This window comes from Salminus brasiliensis, chromosome 2 (assembly GCF_030463535.1).
Source record: "Salminus brasiliensis chromosome 2, fSalBra1.hap2, whole genome shotgun sequence".
In the NCBI taxonomy this organism is placed as follows: Eukaryota; Metazoa; Chordata; class Actinopteri; order Characiformes; family Bryconidae; genus Salminus; species Salminus brasiliensis.
Window position 1 is genome coordinate 43,963,131 of NC_132879.1, and position 14,193 is coordinate 43,977,323.

A 14,193-nucleotide genomic window follows, 5' to 3' on the forward strand; every position below is an offset into this window, starting at 1 on the left:
ATAATTACTCAATCAGTCACATGAAGAAAATGTTTCCAAGCCACTCTGTGTGAACTTGTAACTCTGTTCCTAGAAGGCACAATGATAAAAACCATGCACACTATCCACACACATAGTTCACAAAACATACTGTTCCCAAACCTCATTCCCAGCAAAACTGCGAGTGACACTTCACCACTTTGACTTATAATTTATCAGATTGGTCATTCATTGTTGAAATGTAGCCACGACAATTAAAAACAGATCTGAGCAAAACAGTGTCAAGTCTGCTTCTCAAATACAAGAGACGAAGGACTCAAGTATCAGCCTACTGTGCTCTGTCCAGAAGCAGTCTAAGGTAGCTCTCTGAGTGCCGAGTGCATCTGAGGACACTGTTCCTGGATCTAACCCTGAAACTGAAGCTCCATGCCTCTACTACTTACATGCACTATTGTCTTTTAAATGACCTTGTGGTCTATTTCAGTGCTCTCTCACATTTCCTAGCCTTGCCCACAGTCATTTTGGGGGAGGAGGGGGGTGGGATTAGTGTTACATGGATAAAGTCATATTTCCATTGCTAATGAATGCCCAGGATCAGTTATGACCCCAGGAAGGGTGACTTGCACTTGTGCTGTGCTTAGAAATTCTAATTGAAAGTACAAATGGATTTGGATCAATGATGGTCATGTGAAATGGAGACATATGTTAAATGACTTGCAATCAAGAGTTTAGACACTTTCTACAATATAATTGCTTGTTTTGCCAAGCCCATCAGTGGTTCAAATGCTTCGATGTTTCCCTTGACTCACTTCAAATTAGCAAGGGCGGCATCAATACAATTCACACTGTGGTCTCCACAAGATTCAGTCCAATTAATACACACAGAAAAGTATCTCATAGCACAATCAGATATTAAACACAAGCAGTATGGTAATATTCACACCCCATTCCCCTCCCTCGTTCCCTCTTTCCCTGAGCAGTGGAAATTCACTGAGTGCTGATTGTGGCAAGAGCGTGTTGGCTCAGCTGCGAGCTTTAAGAACCCATGATGTCAGACCCATATTTTCCTTGGAGAGCATCTCATCAGCTGCATTGTTCCTGGAAACCATGGTCTGCACTCTGGACAACAAAAGAAGCCAACCCCATCCCAGTCCTCTGGTCTTGTTCAAGCACCCAACAGCCCCCTCAGCACAGACCCCAGTCCTCTAGAACACCACTAAACAGCATGAAGTGAAGATCATGGACTCCTATTCTAGTTGTTCACAGCCATTTAATTACAGTTGGAGAGGACATCATGTTCTTGCAAGCTCTTACCTTGGCATTATATCATAAGTCACTATAGTTATGATCCAGGTTTTGGAAAGAAATGTATATTTACAAAATGGATTACATTTCCACAAGAAAGGGCTGCGATGATAACAGCAACCCTATGATAATGATACGATATAACTGTCTTGGGCACGTTTCGATCTTAATGGCGCTTATTACTGTTGTGCTTTATAAATATATGTGCCCTTAAAAAAAGGTTGCTTCAGTAAAAGCAATGGTCATGACAACTCAAAGGACCAAAAGGGTTCCACTATTCTTTTTAGTACTATATACCCATTATTGTACTGAATAAGGATAATACAAATACACCAGTTATCTAATTCAGACGGCTCTTCTGCTGCCAACATACAACAGAAGGCCAACAAAAGCATCAGCATTAGGCTTCTACACAGCGAGATCATGAACATAAAACTTTAGTCAATAACCCTTCGAGACAACATCAATTAACTGTATTTTACCCCATTTGTACAGACACTTTGGCCTACTACAAGGGAATTTGAGCATTTTTAAATTTCACCTATGTTTGTAGTTGTGCTTTTTGGCTCTGCAAACGCTCCTGCTCTGTTGACTGGCCCATTGTGGAGTGACTTCAAACAACATGTCTAATCTCATAGTCTGTCTTTTTTTAATATTGCCAATTCAGCAGTTGCGTGCAATGTAATTTCAGCCTCAGCAAGAAACCACTCAAGACAGTTCTCTCCTTTTCCATTCCTGAACATTTTGATTGCCTTGTAATTGTGGAATTGTGGATCCTCCTTCGGCAAACTTGGCATTGGACCATGAAATCTAGGCCAAAATCATGACACTGAGTAGTAATAAGTCCACTGTAATTCTGATGTCATTGCGTATATTGTGTCACATCAGGCAATTCCCATTCAAAATACTAAGAGGACAGAAATGGATTTCCATCAGTGCAATGCTTAAGTTACAGGATGTCTGTTACTTTGGTTCACGCAGTAAGAGGATACGTTTGCTGAGAAGGGGATGGAAGGGAAAGGAAAATTCAGACTGCCAAAACACCTAGAACTAAATAGTAGAAAGTACTAAATCCATCATAATGATCTGTGAGAGATTCAGCACCACTGACAGAAATTTCAGATGACCAACCTTTGTTGGCAAGAAAAAAAAAAGATTTCACAAAGTGACTTACATTTGAGTCATGTACATAGGTAGGCGAATGTAGCATTAGAAGTCTTGTCCAAGGACTCTTACTGGTATAGCATGATGTGCTTGCCCAGCTTGGGATTCAAAACCTAGTATGCCTCAAGGAGGGAGGTGTTAACCACTACACTAACCAATAAGTGACCTAGCTCTTTGTTGTTAACAACTTGACCAAAGGTGATTTCAGTAAGGTTTTTTATGTGTAGATATCAATATTAAGCATTTATGCAAGGGGGAAAAAATTGATGTTTCAGTGGGAGAGTGAGAGACGTCAGAGAGGAGAGTGGCAACAGAGAAAGCAAGGTTAGAATAACAGAGTGCTTCAAACTCAGTTGTACCGCTCCTGGAACACTGAGGTCTCCGTAGGCCAGTTTAGTCCTTCAGTAGAGGCCCTCTCCCTCCAACGAAAATACTCACAAAATAAAGGCAGAGTGGTCCAAGTAAAATCACTTCAGCTGAGTTCAATAACTATTATTCATGTCCCATTTCTTTTTCCCTGTGCAACAGCTTCATTGATATTAATAAGGAAAAGGCTTGTGCTTTCCTAAGAACTGAAGAGAAGCCTGGGAGAGTTGAGCGGACTTCTGTTTCCATACTGAATCATCTAAAAGATCAACACTTGTCTCTGTAAATGACATTGCAATCCACATTTAACTGTATGTCGAATACCGTGGACGGTCTTGGGTCTTTTTAAATTTAGCCCCTACGACAGGTAGCAGTAGATTCAGGTTCAGAAACATGAACAGCATCATCCTTTCCCACTTGCAGGTCAAAGTGCAATCCATCATAAAATTACAGGTCACTCAGCTATGGCTTAGCCTAAGAGGATATTACCTGATACAATAAAAAGAAAATTTGTTGGTTTAATGGTTCATGATGTCTTGCTGTCTCTCATTCCACTCACAGTATGTGTTGTCACTACATTTTCTATTACTCCTTCAACTCTTTATATAAAATGTGACATCAGTGCAGGTCCTATTGACCTAACCTGTAAGGTTGGAGAACTAAGATGTTGTTTTGACGTATAAACATTTATAATCCAGCCATTCAACAGTGTATTTTCAAAACACACAAAAAACAAAATAAATAAATAAATACAAAACACTCAAAAATATAATCTCTCATAATATGACCTGCACAACAGCACCATATGATGGCTTTCTTAGCTTTCCAGAAATAGAAGAAAGGAAATGGAGGAAGCAATATCGTCACCATCCTCCAACAAATGGAGGACCATAATGATCTACAGCTCATCTCTCAGTTTTACTATAAAAGATGCTGCTGGAGGCTTGAGAAGACAGTTGCCTCAGGTGACAGCAAGTTCAGCGCAACTTCTACGACCACACCAGCAGCGTCCTGACACCATGATCAACTCATCTTCACTCATTTTGGCCCTGGCACTTTTAATCAAGTGTACCATTCATTCAGCGACCTTGGCTTTGCCTGCAGGTAGAATGGACGAAGACAGATTCAGCCAAGACAGTTTGAGTTCAGTGCTAGGCGATGACTTCTTGAATGCAGTGGGAAATGGCGCTCCCTCGGGAAGATTCCCACTTATAGAGGGAAGACTGGCTGATGAAGATGGGACAAAGAGGATCTTCATTCTTTCAGTAAGTAGTGGTACCATATGATAAGCAGGTGTTATGTGTGCAGTAATTAAACATGTAAAAAAATGTGTAGGCCATGTTTTAAGAGATCTTCTGCTAGTAGATACTCCAATGTAAAGTGAATCAAAACCAGCTAGTGTTTGCCAGTAGTGCATGCATGCACATTTATATTTATAACATGAGTGAGCTGAGAAAGTGTAGATAAAACAAAAAGCCTCAAAAAATAAGGAAAATGATTGTGTGCAAAGTCAACCTACACGTTTGTTTAGTCAAAGAACCTTTCAATAAAAAAACAAAAACAAAAACTACTGAAATGGTTCCTAACATAACTAAATTTGTTCTTCACAGCACCTTTTGAAGAGTTCTTCAGATCTGTTCCTGGATGGCCTAATATGGAGTACAGTTAAACAGTTTCCCCTGCTTAAACTAATCTTGTAATTGCCAGGTTTAGGAGGCATGTTTGAGCAGGAAAAAATAAATATAATAAATCCACTCCAAACAGTGTGAAACACTGTCCTTCCAGGAAGAAACCAATAGATTTAGAAGATAAAATTTTAAACAAACTAAAAATGATGACACTCCTTTGACTCAAATGGTTACTTAGGATTAGGTTCATTATAAAAGCTCTGATATTAAGGTCTAGACCTAAAAACAAAAACAGGGATAACTACACTAAATTACTTTAGGCTAACTGTCTAAAACTCATGAACTCACAGGTTATGCATGAAAATATGAACATTTAACCCTAAATGTTACCACAACTTAACCTTCCACATAATGCAAAGGTTCTAGATCAATCAAAAAACATTTCCCTATCTGAACCGCATTACCATGCCAGGAACTACAGTTGAGTGTTGACAACAGTCCAAACACCCACGAATATTTCAAGATAAATCTTTTTTTTTTTGCAGCTATATTTACAGAATACGCACTTCGAGAGACTGAAACATTCTTCTTAAAAAAGGTGTATCTGGCTAAACTCCTAAAGCACGGCTCAGAGCACGTTTTTCAATGGAAAGAGCTGGATGAGCCTCATGTTGTAACAGTTATCAGTGCAGTAATGGAACAATCAAATAGAGGAGAGGCTTCAGCCTCATGGGGAAGCCATGGCTACGAAGAAGAGGGGCCACAGTAATCTTGTTTAAGGAAAGAAAGAGGAAAAAAAAAAAGAAAAAAAAGGGGGCCCAAAGTGAGGCATGGGAAACTTTGTTGCAATTCGAGCCATTTCTTCCATGTGGGGTTCCATGCTCAACACGACATACCAGAACGATTCAGGAGCCTTTGGGTGTAGGCTGTTCAAATTAACTTTAAACATCTCCAGGTGTGGTTAGAAAAAGAAAAGTCAAACTCGAGCTTCATACAACATTGCTGAAGAGGAAATGGTGGTCTGACTTTAGATTTGTGAATGAGCTTGCTTGCGCTGCTTGGTCAGCAGAGAACGTCGCTGGCCTATAGAATCTGCTTTGCGATCATGAACTGATCTGTTCCCCGCAGGATCTGGGCTCAAAAGGGGCTGCTGTAAGCGACGCAAGCTCCACCTTTGGCCGACCTTTCCCTCTGCTGTCACTGCGGAGAGCAGATCGTGCTCCTGCTGGAGCCCTGAAAGATGAGCGACGTGATGTAGATGGCCTCAACCCCATGGCCAGAAGAGACTTGGATAGTACACGTATGCCTTCCCTCTTTTCTGTTCTGCTTCATTGATAAATGCAGTATTAGAACGTGGCTGGTAGCCCGTCTCGGCCATGCGGTCGGTTGGGCGATGTGTTTCGTCAAAGCGGTTTCAGCTTCCTCAGTCCTTTCGAGTCATTCAAAGGAAAGAAAATATAGGATTTCAATGTTTTGACAGCACCTAGGACATTGATCCTTGACAGTGTTTGTATACGCTTCCAAACATAGTGTTTTACTACTTAACTGAGAACACAAAAGGCAAATCCATAATGTAGAACTGCTTTTCAAACATAACAGCAAAATTCTCCCAAAAACAAAACTCCCCAAAAAACCCAGTATTACAAATCATCAGCATACTTGTGTGCTGGCAACATTGAGTCATAGGGATACAAGTAGGATAGAGACGGGGTTTCCACAAATATAGAAAATCATGATCATCCATTATGGAGGATTATCTTGTTTAAGAGCAATTCCATAAGGAAAACAATGCACGGTCCTTGTAATAGGACCCAAAATGCATCTTAAACTCCTAAAACATGCTTTCCTAAAGTTAGATTAACAGGGTTCCACCAGCTCTCACACCATAACTTTACAAGCCCACCAATGGATGGATATTAGTTGGACCAAGACTACTCACGTAAACAGCACAGTCTGGCTAGAGTTTAGCTTGATGAAAACAAGTCAGATGATTGTACAGGCATGTCTGTAAACAAAGAATAGCCCTTTATAGAATTCTTAGAAAGCTCAGACATTAGACGGGCATCTTATATGAATGTACACAGTTTTGACCATGTTCGTTTTTCCTGAAGTACACTTTTAAGGCAGTGTTCTCTGTTTCTGTTCAGTGCTGCGGTGCATGATTGGGAGGGTGTACAGACCCTGCTGGCAAGCTTGAAAATGGCTCAGATGACCAAAACTAACCCAAATGACTGCTTCCTCCCACCTTGACCAACCTCAGTGGCATTCTATTGTGTTGTGTTGGAAAAAAAACAGAAAAAAAATTAAACAAAAAAACCCTACAAAAACATTCCACTGCTGTACAGTTGTAAAAAAAAATGAAATAAAACTTTATTAAAAGCTGAAGATCGAGTCATTTGTTTATGTTATAAACCTCCATATAGATACATGTCTCAATAGGGGTTAAATCATGCGTTAAGTAGCAAATTCCTCAAATGTTGTAGCCCCCAAAGTTCTACTATTTAAAAAAAAAAAAAAAAAAGTCATCTGAAGTGTTGCAAATCCAAGTCAGAGGACATGGTTACACATTTGGCTCCCTCCACTTTAAATGCATTTAGACCACTGAAACTGCAATAAATAACACACTGTGATCTGCTGATGAGGCGCCACAGATAAGCTTTAAATCACAGTCTGAAAAAGCTTGTGAGCTTGCCTTGACCTGCAATGAGCTTCTTGCCAGCAGCTTTGCTGCTCTTCTTCGTTGGCCCTGGGTTGCAGACTTTGGCGGGGGGTCTCTTTTGGGGTGGCTGGTTCTCCTCGCTTCCTTGTTCCGTATGCTCTCTGCTTGCCAACTTCCTTTTGGAGGTCTTTGTGACCGCTTGGAACTGTACCGGTCTATCGCGCGGCCCACCTTTTCGCACACAGGCATTGCCGCTTCGCTGCCCCAGGGCCGAACTTGCAACCTCTGGATCCACCTCTGCTGGAGAACATGAATAAAACAGGGAAGGGAAGGAGAGGGAGGAGGGGAGAGGGAAAAAAAAAAAAAAAAAAGGTCAAGTTTGGGAATCGGACAGAACAAAGAAAAATGGATGAGAAGGAGGAGGGTGAAGCTATGATGAAATTGCTGACGTTAGCCTGCAGTTTAACAGGCAGTGTGTTTATTTTACAGAGTTGAAGCTGAACATTTGTCATGTAATGTGGTGGAGCAGAGCCTGCTTTCTCATACGCACTCACAGCAAGCAAGAGATCCATTTTACCCAGTTTGTTCTTGGGGCTTTTACTACAGATGAGGGGCCGGCCAGGTTTTATAGCACAGGGAATCGTTTTAAAAGGTTGATCTTAAGTACCAGTCCCCAGGCAGAGACTGGGCAGAGTTCGAAGCCCTGGCTCACTGGCTTAGGAGGTGGACCTGGGCATTAGTCCGACAGTATGGCGTCAGAGGGACCTGGAACACTCTGAACTTGAGTATTTCTGTGTGCACAACTGCCATAAAATATGCATGAAAGTTATTATGAAACTGGTTGTTTTCATTGATGGTAGACAGTAATTGGGAGCTTACCAAACACGCATGTGTCTGGTTCTTCCTCAGGGAGTGCAGCAACAGGTGACGTGCTTGTGCGTTTGGGAGCAGGATGCACACAGGTGGGAATCTGACTGGTGCTGGGAAACTCCAGCACACGGTTTAGAGGCAGTGATTCTTCCTGGTATGTGCAAGCAAACTGGGAGCGGATGACTCTCTCTCTTGCCTGCAAGAACAAAAGATGGTTCTTTTGACTGATTGTCTATAACCATTTGTCTATAAACCATTTAAACCCACCATTTTGCACAGAATGTCCTGATAATTTGTCTGCATTCCATTAAATACCTGGCCACATAAAACACATCTGTTGGACAGCTACAAATGTGCTTCAGGCATTCATTTCTATGCAGAGCTAAAGGAAGACCCCAACTACTGGTTTTACAAAGTTTTAATTGTGTAAATTTGCCATAACAACAATTAGATGTTTGTCAGACATGTTGGAAGATCAGGCAAATGTTAGGCATCTAATGCAGAGCCTAAAGAAAACAGTGTTGGCACTGTTCATGAAAACATAAACTTGAATTATCTGCAGAAACAATGCTACCAAACCCAACTACTTATCCCTATAATCTGATATTTAGGCCTTTTTATAAAGAAAGGGAAAACAAATGTCATTGGCATTCTTTCAAGCTTTATATTATATATATATATATATATATGTAAAAAAGAATGCAAAATAAAAAAGGCCTAAATATCAGATATATATCAGAGATATATAGATGCTAAAACCAGTGGCTGGCAAGAAGCACAGAACTGAAGTCAAAGGACGAGCTGCTCATGAAACCTAAATGAGGCCTAGAGGTCTTAAGGGCTTCAGAGAAGTGCTGATCCGCTACCGCCATGCTTGTTTGATCCACGCCTGCTTGGGATTAGCGGGATTCCAGAGTTTCTCCCCCCTCTGGGCTAGCGGGCTGCAATAAATAGAGTGGAATTCAGAAGAATTAAGAAAAAAAAAAAAAAGTTGGGTGGGATTGGAAGTGTGAAAGAGGGAAGGGCAGCAGATCAAAGCCTTTTCAAAAGTACTTTCTCAAAAGAACACCTAAAACAACAGTAGCCCTCAGACAGGGAGGCTTAAAACAGCAGGCCAGGTTGCCCTGGTTGCATGCTAATGAAGAGCATCCTGAATACTCAGAAAAAGATGATGGCAGCTAAATACAGTAGCACGCAGGCTCACTTAATCCCCACATTTGGAAGGGCTGTGCAGAATGTGTAGAAATGATGCCTGAGTGCATCAAGTGCCTGTCCTGGCACAACCTCTTTGGACCAGCTGACCCAGGGCCAATAAGGGGGCAGTGAAAGATTTCAAAGAAGCAGTGATGTTTGTGAGCAGCAGGTGATAGCAATTACCCCCTGCCTATGGGAGTGCGAGTTTTATCAGAACGTGCTGTACCGAATCAATCAGATAAATCAAAAATAGGCAATGAGGTGTAACTGTGCTTGTCTGTTGGCTCCCTCAAGCTTGAACAACTGCTCCACGTAATGCAATGCGACAAATATGCATGCCACAATACAGCATCCTGTAAAATTTCCATTCGAAAATACACTAAAGTGTGTTACGTTACGGCTGATTAGTGCATTAGATCGCAGTTATGACCTCAGTCCATTTACATTTACGGCATTTAGCAGACGCTCTTATCCAGAGCGACTTACAAAGTGCTTTGCTATTTACCCAAGAAAAGCCTTAGCTAGTTAGAATAGACTAATAATTCAAAAGATACCTCTAAGCTTAGACATTGCTAAACACAATACAATAAGGCGACCATAGAACTATTCGTCCAAGTACTCTCTGAAGAGGTGGGTCTTCAGTTTGCGTTTGAAGACAGCGAGCGACTCGGCCGTTCGGACACCCAGGGGCAGCTCGTTCCACCACTTTGGTGCCAGGACAGTAAAAAGCCTGGACGCTTGTCTTCCACGGATTTTGAGGTATGGCGGGTCGAGCCGAGCCGTACTTGAAGCTCGAAGGGCTCTTGGTGCGGATCGGCTTTTGACCATTGCCATCAGGTACGGAGGGGCTGGTCTGTTCTTGGCTTTGTAGGCCAGCGTCAGGGTTTTAAATCTGATGCGGGCAGCTACAGGAAGCCAGTGGAGAGAACGCAGCAGTGGAGTGACATGGCTACCGTCAGTCCGCAGTCAATAAAAGATTTTCTTGTGAGCTCTTTAATGCAAATTTTAACACTGCTCAGGTAGAAAAGTTGGTTTACTGATTAAAAAAAGAAAAAGGTCATAGAAACCTTTGTCATTCCAGCCAAGTCATCCCTGCAAAGAACCAGAGTCCTTTGTAAAGGGTCTGCTGTAGTGGTTGGATATTCAGATCTTTTTTTTTTTAGTATTATATAGAGTTTAAAGTATTTCTTATCAAAAACAAAAAAGTCCAAAGCCCTGCAGAGACCGCTGCATCACTGTGTGCCAGTTGACGTCAGCCTGGGAAGAAAAATAAATAAATAAATAAATAATAATAATAAAAAAAAAAACGTTGAAGAGGGCGGTGGGATAAAGTTGTTCTGCAGACAACAGGAAACAATAACCTTTTAAGTTTCCCCCCTTGTTAGTCAAGTTACGCGACTGATACGGCGGCTTCAAAGTGAAATGGATGCGGAAAAGCTTCCGCCCGCCGAGTTCAGGAAGCGGTGAGCTACCCAGGGACCATTACTGCGCACTCACAGGAAGGCAGCCAGAGTGGAGGGAGCTAAAGTGACATCTGCTAGTGCAATCAAATAAAGAAACCATTTTCCCAAAATGTGTTTAGCATGCACACTTTCAGAGGGCTCAATGCAGTCTCATCTCTGAACAGAAATACCCATTCCTCAAATTTAAAAAACGGCCATTGTTTATCATGGTCAGAAATTCGAAAGTTCTCAAGCCTTTTCAAGGTTTTGTTTTGGAACAGGATCCTCTAGGTGGTTACTAAAGGTTTTTATTTATTGTTATGGTTTTATAAGCTAATAGTAAAAACTTACAAGGCCACTGAGTGAATAAGAATTACTCTATTGAAAATGTGCTCTAAACCCTAATAACAAACTAGTCTTGGCATTAAGTACTCTCTGAAGCTCTATATAGTACTGCAAAATAAGTGTTCTTTGACTTGTAACAGTGGAACCTTTTTGTGATATATAGGACTCTTTCAGAAGAGTTCTGTGTAGAACCACCAGCAGTAGGTTTTCTACCAATATGAAGAAACCTTGAACCAGGCAAAAAGACCCTTTAAGCATTCAAATGGTTCCAGTGGTTATGGTTCTATATAGAATTGAGGTTGTATAAAGAATTAAAGCACCCTTTTCAGAATCATTTTCTGTGTATGATAATAATCATGTGTTCATGACTCAAGTTTGTTGTTGCTTGAAACACTGCTCGCACCCTTAAAGGTTGAAATTTTGGCCCAATAAAAAGCGGTATTCAACAATACGTGTCAAAAGCCAATATGGAAATCATTGTTAAATTGTTAATAAAAACAAGACACTAATTAAGACACTGTTCCTCATCTGGTCAATGCAGATGCACGCTGTGCAAGCATACACAGCACAAAAAAAAAAACAAAAAAAAAAAAAAAACAAAAAAAAAAAACTGGACTGTATGGAGCATGATTTTTTACAAATGGGACATTTTAGACAAGTTTTCTTCATTGTATGTAAACAGTCAGCTTAGATTGTCATATTAAATGATTTACAATACAAAAGGTGCATATTTTCTGATGGATGTTTGTGCGTAACTCTTCTCAGTTCGGGATATTGACACCATTTCAACTCCAGACTGCCCGCCACACCAAACAAAATGGTCTGTTTAGCAGCCTCTGTAAAGAACAGCATGCTAGCTTTAAACAAAACTAAAATCTTCTAAAAGTAAAACTAAAAGCTTTCCCCTATTCATCAGAGATATTATTTTGATAATACTGACCAACCAATATATTGCTTAGTCTTTAACCTCAGTCCTCCAACCCACGAGCACAAACATTTGGGATTAAATATTTAAAAACACTGAAGTATGCTCAGTGTCCAATTTCTCAAAGACCAGTCTTCCGTTTCAAGGTGTACATTTGAGGATTCTTTACCTTAGGCTTAACATGTCCTTGTTGGCTCTGGATGCGGTTTTGTAACGGCTGCGGAGAGATTCCTGCGGGAGCCTCCGGAGATCTGCAAGCATTTATTTGAAAGAAAGCAGAAGCCCATGAATAAACAAAAGAGGTATAACATCTAATGTGACAAATAGCAGAACAAAAGTGATGTAAAACAAAAACATGCCAACACTAATCCGAAAGCAGCTATTCAGCATGGCCATGAAGGGATGTGCTTCCGAGACGAATGCTTTACACTTGCTTAACTTACTTGTACAGAGAGAGAAGACAAACTCCTTCAGCCCCACTGAAAATGGCCTGATCTTCAGAAAGCAGTTCTGCCTTATTCCTGCAGGGTGACGCTAGTGCCTCTTCATCCAGCAGAGCCATAAGTAGCTTCACACTTTTTCTGCCCCCATATGCAGTGGCATGATTAATCGCATAGGCTTTGGGCTGCAATTAGTTTAATTGTTAAATAAAAAATAAAAAAAACAATAAAAGTTAGCATATATCCTACATGACATTAGACAGGTAAATTAGGTGTTCAAGTATAGACTCAAAACAACGATACCCTTGCTGGACTAATTCCTGTGCCGCAAGCAAACTTCTTCAGCGTGGGGTGGACTTCACCAATTCTTTCCTTAAGTTCCTTCACTGTATCTTCTGCAGCAGCATACACTGGATCTCCATTACTGAGGCCCTTCAAGAGAGTTGCCCTAATGCTGGACACCATCCTGCATCCAGCAACGCTAGGAAGAGATAGGATATATATATATATATATATATATATATATATATATATATATATATATATATATATATATATATATATATATAATAAAAAAAATAAAAAAAAAAGTTAAATAATAAAATAGTAGTAACAGTAAAATAGTAAAATTAGCCGAAATGTTAACTGAGTAGCTAGCCAAAAAGATCCACTGAAGGCCCACAAGTGCCATCAGCTTTACATTCAAGGAAAAAACAAAAACACACCAAACACTACATTCTGCATTTTTGAAGATGACCCGCATTCATTAATTCGTTTTGACCCTACGGAAACAGTACCGGCAAATACAAAGTATCAATATTGAACAAGGCAGAGAGAAGGAAGGGGGTTCAGTGGGGAGTTGGAGAAGGGGGAGGGAGGTGAAGGGGAGGAAAAAAAAAAAAAAAAAAAAAAAAGGTAGTGGGTCATCACTAAAACCACAAACCCCACTCAGCCAGAACCATACTCTGAAGCAAGGGTCATTCAGATTACAAGCTGCAAGGGAAAGAGAAAGACAAAAAAAATAATAAATAAAAACAGTGACAGTTCGGCCAATCAGAAGGGTGCAGCTTTGGTATAGATTGCAGTGGTCTCCCATCACTGCACTATACTCATGTGGACACATTAGCGAATGTACACACCAGTGCAAAGTCAGAAAGGAGCCGGGTCGGCTTGTGTGTGACGGAATTACAGTAACCGAATCATCTGGGAAAACAGATGTTAGTTGTACTAACATCTGTAAGAAGCACCGATCCCGCAATAAGTGGTGTTTGTGTGTGGTAATTCAGTACTCCACAAGGTGCTGTAGGGCGGGCGGGCGTGTGGGTGGCTAGGAGGGTCGCAGGCTGATGAAAGAACCCTTTTGGCTCAGAACTAAATGACTCCTATCTTATGGGAGAAGCCCCATAGCAGGTTCAAGGCACTTGCGTCTCAGCCTAACTGCACTGATGCACCAGAGGAAATTATCTTTAGGCTTTCATGAGCCAATCATTGGTTCACGTCACCATGTGTTGTGTTGCCAAATGTTTGGGGAACGCACCCCTGTACTGTTTTTGAAGTGAGGGCAATCAAGGAAAATATTTTATGTATGATCTTTAATCAGCTTTCAGCAATCAAACCTCGGAAGCACACAATCGCCTTTCGCTTTTCAAAAACAATGGGCTTTGATGTTGCACAGATAAACATGCTTGAGCAATTCAGCCCTTGTCGTTAATACTGACGTAGGTGCCATTAGAGGCTTCTTTTAAAGAACGAGAAAAATAGATCTGCAGATAGATACTGCAGGTGTATTTCGATAAGGTGAAAGTGGAGGGGCTTCTCTGAACGATAAGATCAAAATCTGGACAGGAAATCAAAGGCTTTAGCTATCGCAGTCTTT

At 40.9% G+C, this 14,193-nt stretch overlaps 2 protein-coding genes across 2 annotated transcripts in view; one reads left to right on the forward strand and one right to left on the reverse strand.

The window, feature by feature from the left end:
- parpbp (PARP1 binding protein) overlaps positions 1–14,193 on the reverse strand; it is a 47,739-nt gene that overhangs the window by 26,342 nt on the left and 7,204 nt on the right. Inside the window, exons 7-11 of the mRNA XM_072672885.1 lie at positions 12,621–12,798; positions 12,321–12,502; positions 12,047–12,128; positions 7,981–8,167; positions 7,141–7,401 (exon numbers count right to left, since the gene is read on the reverse strand). Coding sequence (XP_072528986.1) covers positions 7,141–7,401; positions 7,981–8,167; positions 12,047–12,128; positions 12,321–12,502; positions 12,621–12,798 — 890 coding nt within the window. The remainder of the gene's footprint in view (positions 1–7,140; positions 7,402–7,980; positions 8,168–12,046; positions 12,129–12,320; positions 12,503–12,620; positions 12,799–14,193) is intronic.
- Positions 3,834–6,639, forward strand: pmch (pro-melanin-concentrating hormone). The gene is made up of 3 exons (XM_072673893.1): positions 3,834–4,079; positions 5,571–5,742; positions 6,590–6,639. The coding sequence occupies exons 1-3, from the start codon at positions 3,834–3,836 to the stop codon at positions 6,637–6,639; spliced, it is 468 nt and encodes a 155-aa protein (XP_072529994.1).

Excerpts from the sequence above, each read along its gene's own strand:
- pmch (XM_072673893.1), top strand. The coding sequence starts at position 3,834 with ATGATCAACTCATCTTCACTCATTTTGGCCCTGGCACTTTTAATCAAG. Across the intron at positions 4,080-5,570 it reads AGAGGATCTTCATTCTTTCA|GATCTGGGCTCAAAAGGGGC; the intron begins GTAAGTAGTGGT and ends TGTTCCCCGCAG. Across the intron at positions 5,743-6,589 it reads AAGAGACTTGGATAGTACAC|TGCTGCGGTGCATGATTGGG; the intron begins GTATGCCTTCCC and ends GTTTCTGTTCAG.